This window comes from Petromyzon marinus, chromosome 28, assembly GCF_048934315.1.
Source record: "Petromyzon marinus isolate PM22_M1 ecotype Great Lakes invasive population chromosome 28, UKy_Petmar_22M1.pri1.0, whole genome shotgun sequence".
Taxonomy (NCBI): Eukaryota; Metazoa; Chordata; class Hyperoartia; order Petromyzontiformes; family Petromyzontidae; genus Petromyzon; species Petromyzon marinus.
In genome coordinates this window covers 8021786-8035193 of record NC_133694.1, presented here as the reverse complement: position 1 = coordinate 8035193, position 13408 = coordinate 8021786, and the positions used below count along the sequence as shown (strand labels likewise).

General features: G+C 42.1%; 1 protein-coding gene across 2 annotated transcripts in view; it reads left to right on the top strand.

Moving 5' to 3' along the window:
• The window catches only part of WDR33 (WD repeat domain 33), a 34259-nt gene that overhangs the window by 7654 nt on the left and 13197 nt on the right, over positions 1 to 13408 (top strand). For both annotated transcript variants that reach the window (XM_032962305.2, XM_032962304.2), the window contains exons 7-12: positions 7755 to 7852; positions 9016 to 9142; positions 10119 to 10273; positions 10747 to 10825; positions 11787 to 11897; positions 12796 to 12896. In XM_032962305.2, the coding sequence (XP_032818196.2) occupies positions 7755 to 7852; positions 9016 to 9142; positions 10119 to 10273; positions 10747 to 10825; positions 11787 to 11897; positions 12796 to 12896 (671 nt within the window). The remainder of the gene's footprint in view (positions 1 to 7754; positions 7853 to 9015; positions 9143 to 10118; positions 10274 to 10746; positions 10826 to 11786; positions 11898 to 12795; positions 12897 to 13408) is intronic.

Here is a 13408-nt window from a genome sequence, read left to right as displayed (position 1 = left end):
TGACACCTGGTACTCATTTGAGGCCTAGTCGACCTAGGAAATGCCCAGGACCAGTTCACCATGTGCGGGAATTGAACCCGGGCCACCAGGTTCGTAGTGCAGCACGCTCACCGCTCCCCAGAATTGCATTACCCACGCCATGTGACATTCCATTAAGTATGTGCATACAGCGAGCGCCTGCTTTGGTGATGCTTATATATGATCATAATGGGCACTTTAATCCTTTTAGCTGGTCACAGTCCTGGGCTCCACCTTTCAAGGTGCAGAAATTTTGTTGAAATTCACAAATGTTGGAGAAGTCTTCCTTGTTCCCCCACTGCCAGCAATCCCGCCACATGTTGCACATTTGAATGCTAGGTGTCACTGAATACACACAGTTGTGCACTTGTTAATGGCACACAGTCCATACTCGGCCAATAACAAACCTCCATGGTCTTTGTGTAAGTAGTTCGGAAATACCACTGTTGTTTACACCCCATATAGGTGCACTTTAAAGATTAACTTTTTGTTATTTGGGTTATGTGGTTAACAGTCGTGGAAGCTTGTGTGCAGCTTTCACATTGATAGATTACACCAGTAACAGTATCCACATACAAGAATTGGGGAATCCAGACTTAACACGTAGCTGGCCGCTTTTAACATTTCTTACTAAAACAAAGTAGAGAATTATGTCTCAGTGTTCTGGTTCAATGCAAATTCTAACTTTCAGGACTTTGCCAGGGGTGTGTAATGTGTAACTGATGTTCCACTAACCAGATAAGTCTCTATTAAACAATTCCCTACAACTTAAGAGACAGGAAAATAAGCTATAAAATCTAAATTTGTAATATTGGGGGGGTGAGAGGGGGCAATGGGGGTGTGAGCACAATGAGATGGGGTTGTGAACCAGTGGTTTGTGGGTCACATTTGAAGGTTTCAACCAGATTTAAGTGTCAGACATGGTAGGGATTATGGTTCAGATAGCATGTGTGAGTCTTGGTGCATTGGCAGTGCACGTGTGTACCGGTATTTTCACCGACAATAAATTTGGAAAGTACTTGTCTAGTATTGACATTGCGAATAGATTTCCATATGTACTTGGCAACGTTTCATTTGACCATGATGTCACTTCATATAATCCCCAGCACAATCCGCTCTCTTCGGTCTTCTGGAACCATCTGTAAAATAATATTTTTGTAGAATCCTGATTTCATTGGTCACGACCGCTTGTAGCTTTGTCAGCATTATTTTGCTGTATATTGGAAATATGATCATAGTTTTGTCTTTAAATTGCATGTCCACTTTTGGTTTGAGCACTCTGGTACCTCCCCCATGTGATTTGAGCGAGTGATGGTATGTGGTGCTTCCAGTTAATAACACATTGCACAAGGATGACTATGCACATTGTCTACATAATGAGCTCTGGTTAACACCCTATTAGCGTTCATGAGGAGCGGTTGCGTAGTGGTTATCACACTGCGTCATGATTGCGACGACCGGAGTTTGATTCCTGGCAATGGCTAACATCAGTGGTGAGTGATATCTGCACCGGTCCTGCCCCCCCCCCCAAGAAGCTGCACAAACCAACATCATGAAGCATTTTCAAATCACTCCCACAACAACAGTGACTTGACAAGGGTTGTACATTATTTTATTTGGTACAAGTCAAGGTTTTGTGTGTGGGTCGTTGTGGTGTTAGTTGGTTTGAGTGCCGTGTTAGGCTGTGGTGTGCAGGTTTTTTTATTTTGTATGCGTCCAAATGCATATGCGAGTTTTGTGCTGTGGGTCTGAATGGAATGTAAGAGTCAAGGTGAGGGGTTTGGATGGTGTTATATGTGGCCTATGCTCTGCATAGGTGGGGCCAGGATTTTCACGTGTAAATAACTTTCTTTTAATTAAACTAGCATGAAGTACAGTAGAGTATTTTCTCAACATTCATTGACACTTGACATAAATCCCCCCCCAAAAATGCTCGGAAGCGGCTAAAACAATGTTCATTTACAACAATAATTCAGGATTTGCACATTAAATATAATTACAAAAGCACAAGCAACTTTAAATATATAATAAGGTGAAATTGTGATGACCAACAATGCGAGAAGGTAAGACTTGCCTTTGTACTATGAAAGATAGTGTTTTAAGCTGACATTGATGTCAATGTGATTGAAGGATTACCTATACAACTTGCCACTAAATTGGATAGAATCACATCATAGCTGCATAACATCCACTTGCGTTTTTTTAGAGAATTGAAGTCCCCTGAAATTGCAATTGCACAAAATGATGAGGGTGCTTTAATAAAGAGGGCTTTTAATTATTCTGGCATCTATGTCGGGTCAGATTTAATTATTCTGGCATCTATGTCAGGTCAGATTTAATTATTCTGGCATCTATGTCAGGTCAGATTTAATTATTCTGGCATCTGTCAGGTCAGATTTGATTATTCTTGCATCTATGTCAGGTCAGATTTAATTATTCTGGCATCTGTCAGGTCATTTAATTATTCTGGCATCTATGTCAGGTGAGATTTAACTATTCTGGCATCTATGTCGGGTCAGATTTAATTATTCTGGCATCTATGTCAGGTCAGATTTAATTATTCTGGCATCTATGTCAGGTCAGATTTAATTATTCTGGCATCTATGTCAGGTCAGATTTAAGTAAAATCCCGTAGATTGGAGTATGACCCTTTGGGGGGGGGGGGGGGGTTTCAGATATTTTTGTAGATTGCATTCATCATGTGAAGAAAGATGACAGTACCCTTGCACAGCTGTATTTTATCATGGCTACACGCTGTTTCTTTTGTCCACAAGTTAAACGTATCGCAGAAAGAAGCTGCATTATGGTGATAAATGTGGATTTGTAGCAATTGGAGGATAAATACCCCGCCTTTACATGTTTTCTGGCTGAACACATGTCAATGGCAAATTCTGTTTATAGTCAGGATAATTTTGGCATCTAATGGTCACGTGCTTTTCAGAAATATAATTTGTAATGTATTATTTATTTAAGTTATGTGCTAATCGTCGTGACCACTGGTATCTGCTTAAATCCTTTCCCCCTCATCCAAAATCAACGTCAACAGAAGCAAAGTCGGCTGGAGTTGAAGGGTCACCTGGCCGACGACTCTGTGTTCATTAGTATGCTCTTATCCTGATTGTAGCCATGCAACCCATTTGGAAAGATTTCCATGGTTCATACACTTGTCAATATATTTCAGCATTGAGTGGTGGCACATTGGCGAGTGCACCACAATCTGAACCCAGTGACCAGAGTTTCATTCCCAACCACGGCTAACGTTGGTGATGTGTGGTCAACGCTCAATGTGGTGGAGTATAGTCAAAACAATTCCCGTTATCCACATGACATGGAGAGGCCTTCCAGCAGTGGATCGACTGGACTATAAATGACTACCAGGGTCATGCCCCCATCCATGCAGTTTTTACCGATTAGCATGGTGGGCTTCGTACGGTTACAAAGAAGTTCAACATACGACATGGGTAAAATATTTTTTTTAACTCGTAGTCTATATACATTAACAATGCAAGATAAAATATGGCTGTCTTGGGATTGCCACTGGCCATTGTTTATCAACTTTTATGTCATCACAAACATTCTCATGGACTGATTGCAGGAGTTCAGAATCGGAATATTTATTTTCTCCTGGAGGAATCCGATGAGCTATAAAGCTCTTTTTCACATGTTCAGTAGAGTTATAAACCTTGCCACAATACACTTGCCACCATATGATCTTAATACTGGTAGGAACGAAGTTGTAAACTGAGTGTACCAGCCTGAAATAGATTAATGTGTCCGTCCGTCCCCTTTCAATATTTTAACGAAGTGAAATATCGTGCTGTTGGGGTGTAAAAATAAAATTGCGCAAAATTCCAATGTTCCTACCAGCCCACCCTGCAGGGACCTGTTTTATTTTACACCACCAGGGGTCATGATGAGTCACAGCCCTCTTTTCTAATATGCCATTGTGTAAGGGTACCTCCATTTTTGGTCATGCTATGTCTGCCACCTAGTGGCATAATATGTAACTTGCATATGAGAAGCACACTTGGGGTTTACCAAAATAACATGAACATTTGACAGAATTCACAAAAAGGAAGAAACGTCGTGCCATACACATGGATTACGTAATGGCGTACAACATGTTTGTACTGAGAATTTAATTTGTGAATTAATGGTAGCGCTCGCACCTGTTGCGTAGGAAGCAGTGGCGCATGGGTCATGGTAAGACGACAAGGCTTTGATAGCGGCTCTGCTGGGAGGGCAGTCGGGATGCAGATGCGTTGGAGCATTTTCGCAGTGCTTCTGGGTCTCAACATTTCAGGCAACCCTTGAAGCAATTTGCCCGGTTTTGTAAAGGGTAATTTCTTTATAGCACACAACTTTGTGCTAAGTTTAATTCACAGTGGATCATTGTTATGCTGCCCCCCCCCCATTACAGACGGACAGATAAGAGGTAATGCATTAGCGCTTTCAACCTGAGTTGGAAATCATACATCTTTTTGCCTATTGCGTCATCATGAAATCACTGGAGAAGGTGGGTTCAAGCCCTGGCTCAATCCTCCCATGACTAGTCTAAAAACTAGGTCATTGGGGTACCATGTCAGCTGTCGTCATGATCCCCCTCTCCCTTGTCTCGTCTTCAACATCACATCGGCTGGTTCTGTTTTGAATGCAAGACTTCCCTGGACGCGCACCCTATTTTTCTGGTCTCCTGGAACTAGAATTTATTTCAGCCTTGTCGCTAGACACCAACTTAGCATGTAAAACGTACACGTTGCTGTTCACTTGGGTTGTCCATCCTTTTTACAGGTGTTTACCTTTTCACTGGATGCAAAGAAATTTGCACACGTTTAGACGTAAATGCTAATGTAAGAAAATGAGTGAAATCTTTTCTGACATGACACAAAGTGGCGGCTGATTATATAGAATTCCAATATCAATTCAACTGCACGTAATTCTGTTAGTACTTTACGAAAACACAAACTCCCAAAACACTGCCAGTTTGAGTATATACGTGTGCCACCTCTAGTTTGTGAGCTATTGGAAAAAATATTAATGCTTTAAGAAAGCACTTCATCGTGGGAGATGGTAAATCAGTCGAAACAATCATTCACAAAGTGTTGTATACTCGTGTATAAAACACACCAGCTGAAGTGGCAGGGTGGCTGAATGGTGATAGCGCTGAGGTCTTGTGTTTTAATGTCGGCAGTCACACCAAAGTAAATCAGCTTCTCAAGTCTTGTGATTTGATGGTCGCAGTTCAGTCACCAATGACTGCACAAGAAATGGCTGAAATAGTATTTTTCTTTTTTTACTTCATTTGGCTTTTTCTCAACTCTGAGAATTAAAATATACACTCGACACAATTTCTTAACAGAGTGAGCGAAAGAAATGAATCCTGAGTTTTGTAAAAAAAAAATCAAAAGCCCACTTGAACGATTTTCATGAAGATGTTCTGTGACAAACTATACAGCTGTTATCGGACAAACGGAGTTACACTGTACTACAAGATTTCCAAACGGATTTTTTTTCGTCTCGTACCCATTGATAGCGCACCAGGAATGGCAATTTTGAATAAAATCCGAAAACGTTTTGAAGGACCACACCTCCACGTTGACCACACACGCACAGCAGCCCGTGCACGTAATTTTTCACGCACTCGTGTTCTCTCGGGGTTATAATAGACTTTAGGTCATTGGATTTTGCTTCAGATTTCAAAATAATGTTGAGGTCTCAAGCTTTGCATTTATGATCTTGGCTCTTGGTGTAATTTACAGCCATTGGGGGGGCATTCACGCATGAACAAAGCTTTATGGCCTCCATTGACGTAATTTTGCAAAACCTCAGATTCAAAACCACAATGCAACCAAATGCAATCCTAACACTGGTGTTTTTCACGAACGTTTACTGTCTTCAGATTTTGTCAACTTTAAATAGGCTTCAAATTTATCCCAATGCTTTTTCAGGAGAACGTTTTTGGTGCAATAAAGTAGGATTTGTTATTTTAGGCACATTTATGTTAGATGTACAGAGTAGTCTGGCTTATATGCTTCGACTTGCATAAAAACAATAGCTTAAATGACTTCTTTTTGAGTTTTCTAAATTATTATTAGAGCAAGCTTAACATTAAATTGACTTAATATTGAATGTTATAATTACATTGGATATAATTGTGATAATCGCAGTATTACACTTATTTACAGCACACAAGCCTACTCAAGAGGAAATGATGCAGCATTGATATAAAATGTGCCTCAAGAAAATGTCCTGCTCTGGAGCCGCATGCAAATAGTTTATTACACTTTCAGGCAAGGCAGAACCTTGGGCAAATGTTGTGTTCTGCCCATTGCATCTGTTTCCTCAACGGCACAATAATATGCGCACTGCATTTTGTCCTTTTGGAAAGCGCGAGTGCTGTTCAAGTACAGCATGGGTAATCGCGCATCTTTAAACCTGCCTGTTCCATTAGCATGGTTGGCTACGTACGATGCGAAAGAAGTTCTACATACATCCTGTCCAGTTTGGAAGAGTGAGCTCAAATTGGTCAGAATGGGTTAAATATCCACTGAAAGTTGGAATCTGATCTTATACTGTAGAACGGGTAGCCTACATTTTCCTTCCTGAGAAGCGAATAGAATTTTCAAATACATTTGGCATTAACACAGCGTGGACTATTTAAACGTTTCTAGAATGAGAATAAAATAATAAATAAAATAAAATAACAAAATAAAATTCTCACGACGTTTTATTCTCATTCTACGTGACTTTACCGAAAGAACCAAAGAAGATGAATCCTTGCAGTCACGAAAGCTTTAAATCGAAATTTAAACGTTTATATTTTACCAGGTAAAGTCCACTGAGCTATATAGCTCTTTTTTTTTAGAAGCGACCTGTTCACAAATGATGGTTCAACGAAGTGGCTTATGTGGAAATGTATGGCAGCCGAATATACTAAGCGCATGTTTATAAATGTGGATGAAAAACCAGAGGAGACAAATCCACACAACCACGGGGAGATCATGCAAACTCAAAATATATAGCAGGTGTCAGGGTTGGGATCGAACCCATGACCTGAACACCACTGCTGCGCCCTTAACTCGAGATAGAATTGGGGCTTACCTTTACCTCACTAATGCGGTGCCTGCATTCCTCTCTCTAGCGTGTCGATGTTGGACCGCCAGTTCTGAAGTTGAAAGGCGGCGGGTAACCCTGCAGTAATGGATAATTATCATTTGCGGGCCGCTTTGTAAATATGTAGGTCTTAATGTGGCCACGGACCCACGGGTAGGTTGCCCACCCTTTAGTCGAGTATTTTGAGAGCGGGGTAAAGTGTTTCTCCAATTTTTTGGTTGACTTTTCAAACCAGAGTGAAGTGATTTACATTTTACTGCTCTATGCTTTATGACCGGAATTGTCTGATCACGTATTACATTTTATCATTGGCGCTCGGTGCGCCAACATGATATTTTTACCATGCGCCCTTTATCAATGCATATTAGGCTTTACAAATTAATTTCTTGACAGTTGCCGCATCGGGCCGGAGGCTGCAAACTTGTTGGCGAACTTCAACCGACCTTTCCCTTTCCACACTTCACCCCGGATACAGAACCTTCACATGAACACAATTTGTCCCTCGAATTCAGACGGAGGAAGGAAGAATTTATTATTTTGTTGCTAAGTGGAAGAAGCCTTGTGTTAGGGCTGACTCATGTCCCCCTTGTCCATTGTATTTCTGTTCTCACACACAATTGCAGCTTTGCTCCAACGGACAACAAGTTTGCCACCTGCTCAGACGACGGGACAGTGCGAGTGTGGGACTTCATGCGATGTCACGAGGAGAGGATCCTGAGAGGTACTTGCGTGGGGAGCGTACTGCTCTCGTCTGCCCCGTGGGCACGCAAAAGTCACTAGGTAGCCTGGTGGGTTGACATGCCTGTGGCGATGCAGGTTTTCAAAACTTCAACCTCAAACTTCTTGAAATATTGCTGGATGTAAGAGAACCCATGTTCGTGTTCACAAAAAAAATAGGAAATATTTACGTGGCCAAAATTACAATTTTACCAATTTCATTGATATTTGTTAATGGCGTTACACATTCCTGTACTGTGCTGGATGGAATCTCTCGGATGAAACTACCACAACACCATATGGGACATTGCCTTTACAACCGCAAGGCTTGTTTTGTCAACCTGAATCCTTCAAAGCTAGCCAAAAATCGAGCTTTTCCTATGCTGCCTCGCACAAGATGCATCGTGACCATAAAGCACAACGTTCATGTTCACATCTGGACAGTAGGTGTTCAGAACTTAATTTTTACAAATTGCCCCTCGAAAGGCATTTTGACAAATGTTTCCTATTGATCTACATCAAGCTGCCATTCATCATAGAAATACATATCAAGGACACGTTCCCGATATCGTCGCCAGTGGATTGGTGGCACAGTGAATCGTGCATTGCATTATGAACTTTGGGACTTAAGTTCAGTTTCCAGCCACTAATAATATCAGTGGTGAGTGATATTGAATCGAGCCTAGCCATGCTTCAACCCATACTAGCGCAGTGAAGTATGGTCAACTCCCATGACCAATGTGACGGGGGTAATCATTAAGCAGCGCTTGACAAAGGTGAACAGACTTGCCACTACCATGTATTACTGACAAGTGCAACAAAGGGTCCAGCCCATAGAATAGAAGTACCTCAACAAGATTTCCATTAAAGGGCTTACAACACTAAAAATCCCCCCAAATGATTCGGCAACCTTCCTGTACCACCATCTGCTGGCCAGCTCTCAGCACTACCAGTTGCGAGTCTCACGCATTGTCCACTCGACCCGCCAACCCTACTTCCGACAAGCACCTGGCTTACACGGCTGTGCATCTCCGCCACCACCACCACCGTCGAGAGGGTAGAACCATGCCCTCTCGCTTGACGGAGCAGAATTCACAGCAGCTGTGTGGGACTTTACCCCAACCGTCGGTGTGTGGACTAATACGACGCCATGATGTGAACACTTAGGACATGGAGCAGACGTGAAGTGCGTGGACTGGCACCCCACCAAGGGACTGCTCGTGTCTGGCAGCAAGGACAGCCAGCAGCCCATCAAGTTCTGGGACCCCAAGTCTGGACACAGCCTGGCCACACTGTGAGTGGGGGGGATAAATATAATGTCGCTCTGTTTTTCTTTATGTTATAGGTTCTGTGAAAGTCAACTGCAGCCAAAGTGGTGTCTTTGTGATTGCTATTGCCTTTCTCCTGTCGTCTCACTCAACTCCCCCTCCATGCACTCGCCAGACCAGCAAGCTAGGTTCTCGAGCGGAGCCCCCAGTTGACGTTTGATCAGTGGGAGGTCACAGATTTTTTTTGCTTGATTTTATTTCGGATTGGAGCATTTCATAGGCTATGCTTTGGTAAGTCTATGTTTAAGTTTTCCAGAAACAATACTTAACAAGTAGACAGGTGATAAAACATAAAAACAACATCGTATAGCCAACAGATTAAAAGAACATGGCATGCCCAACCACATGCTATACATGCAATAGTCTGAATTTGATTAGTTACGTGAAATCAGGGAAAATAACAACATCCAAAACATGGGGATATCTTTACTAACTGCTGTTATACACGATTACACTGATAGATAAAGGCATAAAAACTGGCAAGCCATGTCACACCAGTGTGAATCGTGTCCGTCAGATTTAAACAGGATATTTTTTCACATGTATATTTAAGTTTTCATTTTACATTCACAATATGATTTCTATTGCGTGGTTTGTATTGCTATGTTTCCCATCTCTTTCTGTACCTCTCTAATGTTCACCACCAATGCCGAGTTATCCTATAGCCAGATCCTCCCACTTGAAATATCAACATTTATCTTATCAGTTCAAGTGTGTGTCTGCTTTAACGTGCATCCTCTAATTGCCATCCTGCTGCCTTGATTCGTTTGTTAGCTTGCCTACTGATCGTGAAGTGCCAACTGCCTTACAGGTCCTTGATTTTGATAGTTAGCTGACTTCAGAAATGTTCCCCTTTCTCCATCCTTCACGTGTTACTCATTTTCCTTCTCTCTTTCCTGCATTGATTGGGCCGCGATCCTCTTGTGGACTGCCGACCGACAGGCATGCGCACAAGAACACTGTGATGGAGGTGAAGTGGAACCAGAACGGGAACTGGCTGCTCACGGCATCACGTGACCACCTCTGCAAGCTCTTCGACATCCGCAACCTGAAGGAGGAAGTGCAGATCTTCCGAGGACACAAGAAGGAGGCCACAGGTGGCTGCTTGATGTTCCAATTTTTAATGCCCCGGTTCTTCCCTCCACAGGGATGTCCTTTTTGTGGTATTGACTTCTCCACTAGCTATAATGGCTGGCGGTGGCTTTTGTCTGCTTCGGATGTATCGCCAATTATCAGTTCACTGTTGTATCAAGAGGAGCAAGCTGGAGTACTGGGAGAAACCTCCTGCGTAAGATGAAATTATACTTGCAATTATTTAAAAGAGATCAGCAGCATCCTTCCTGTCCTGCCATGAACTGGCCAGTGGGAGGCTAATACGCGTAGTGAACTCTGTGCTAGGCACTAATCTGGCCTCCAAAGCTATGGTATTGGATGCATGCGCCACTATGCCTGGAATGGGGTGAACTACTGTTACAAACGGTTCGGATGAATAGCTTCTGTCTACACAGTATTTAAACACAAGCCTGATAACAATGTTTGTGTGTGTGTGGTTTTATATTTTCTTTTTTAGCCGTGGCTTGGCATCCAATACATGAGGGTTTCTTCGCAAGTGGAGGATCAGATGGATCATTATTGTTCTGGCATGTCGGGTGAGTTCTACGTGTTAACTTATTTTGTATTGACTACTCGGTGCCTCGGTGACATTGATAAGTGTCCCACTGGCAGCCCGTTTACAGTCAACTGCATTTCTCTTTGGCTAACCTATCCACTTGTGGGAGTGTGATTCCTAGTACCAGAAAATCTTATTTGATGTTATCGAGCCATTTTTCCTTGGGCGTCTTTCCAATACCTATTCCACTGATGTTGCCACATATGAATATGTTGGGGAATCTCTACTCGTCCGTCCTATCTATGTGCGCGAAGTAAGATAATTGTCTAATTTAGATTACGTCTAAGATGTCACTTTCTATTCCTAGTTCCTTTTAATGTCAGTATTCCTCATGTTTAACCCATCTTATTTCCAGGTATGGATGTTTCAAATATTCTTAGCTTCTACTTTTTCAGCTTCCAGGTTTCTGCTTTGCACAATAGGATTAATAAAACCAAGCTTTTGTATATTTAACAGGGCTGAACTAAAATAAGTATATTCCTACGTAGCATACTTAAATCTATATTTGTGCACATATTGCTGACTGTCCTATTGGTGTGTGTTTGATTATGTATATATGTTGACCACCTTTCGCACCATATGTACCCAACCGTATTATTCGGAGGTGCGGGATTGTGTGTGTGCAGAGCGGTTGTGTAACGGTTAGCCCACTGCACTCCGAACCTGACGACTCGATTTCGATTCCTGCTTATGGTCCACACCCGTGATGATTGTCTGAATCGGTCCTGGACCTCTCCTAGGTTGACTCGGCCTCAAAAACGAGTACTTGGTGTGATGTGTAAACATTGCCATTTGGGAGACAAAGGCGGCCAGGCGTGATGCTGGCCGGCTTTTCATAGGTGCTATTCTCTAACAACACTTGCCCCAACAGTCTGTTAAGGCTATACGAGTGACATTTGTGTGTTTGTGTGGTGATATACACACACACATTCATTTGGCAGGGTGGAGAAGGAAGTCGGTGGCACAGACGTGGCACATGAAGGCATGATCTGGAGCTTGGCCTGGCACCCGCTGGGACACATCCTCTGTTCGGGGTCCAATGACCACACCAGGTTCGTGTGTCCACTGGGCCTGGGAAGGCTGTATCCCGAAACTGCTCCTTGCAGCGCAATGCTTGTATGTATGTTGAAGTTCTTTCACGCCGTACGTAGCCAACCATCCTAATCGGGGGTGCGGGGGAAGGACAAAAAACTAAACACCAAAATGAGTTCTTAAGAAATTAGTTTTCAATCTACATTTAAAAGTGTATAGCTCCAGTGACTGCCTAATATCGGAAGGGAGAGCGTTACCAGGCGGCCGCAGAAGCTCATCTGAAAGCGTGCGATGCAGTGACCATCTTTGTTCGATGGCCAGACAGAAGCTTGAATGGAGGAAAATTCTTGAGAACAGGACTATTTACTCTGGTATCTGTGGTGTGCATGTCCCCAAATTGTGTACAGCTGTCACATCTTGATGCTGTGTGAATTGAAGTTCTCAATGTAAATAATTGTCTTGGGCTTCACGCAGTGGTCGATTGTACATTAATCATCATAATTGTTCTCATATTGGTAACATGCCATTGTTGAGATGTGTACTGCACACTTCTTTCTTAATTTAAAGACATTCTAATTTTTACTTCAGACAAATAAGAAATGTAATTTATCTGTGGGTAATTGAAAATTAATACTGTAGTGTCTTCTTGTACTTCTATGTCAATAATGCTCCCTTTAAAGGAAAATATGACGAGACGTTTTGGGGATTCATTCATAGCTCGTACACCATTAATGTGCCACGAAGAAGCGTCTTTACCTGAGAGTCACCCATTTTTTTTAGATCTTTTCTTTTAATGCAGTATACTGGACACACTGAGTTTTTTTTTTGTTATTTGCACCACTGCCAACAAAGTATCATCACTTAATTTGTTCTATTAATTTGTTTTGTTCTTTTCATTTTGTTCATGTGCGAGTGAAGTAAATTTTGGACGAGGAACAGGCCAGGAGACAAGATGAGAGACCGATACAACCTCAACCTCCTACCAGGAAACATGTCAGATGATATGATTGCAGAATACGGTATGCACCCATGAGCCCATATGATTTTATAAATCACTGTACACATAGTTGAAAAGTTGGTGGCCTCACATGGAAGTGCAATGCCACCTGCTTTATTGATGTTCCGAAATGTGAATCCCTGACCAGAAAAAAACACTTTATCCTGCACGCCAAACCACTCATTCATAGGAGACGTCACTCGAGATTTGCTTTCCCAAAAAGTAGTTCTTTAATTATGGAAATGCGGAGTTACTCTCAGAGCCAAGTTTGGTTCATGTGTACTTTTTCAGAGTTTTCTCGGCTATCCTGACTGTATTCAGACCACCACATTTTTAAGTTTACACGCAGACAATACGATTTGAACATCAATAAAAAAAATGTGAGTTGCTCAATTGATGATCCTATATCAAAGTATTGTACTTTTAACTAAACATTTTTCCATTTGTTGTAGCGACGTGACTGTGTCAAGCCGTGGACTTTTCAATCTGCTCTTGTATATTTCACAATACAAAAGTGCATGGAGGAGAGAGATG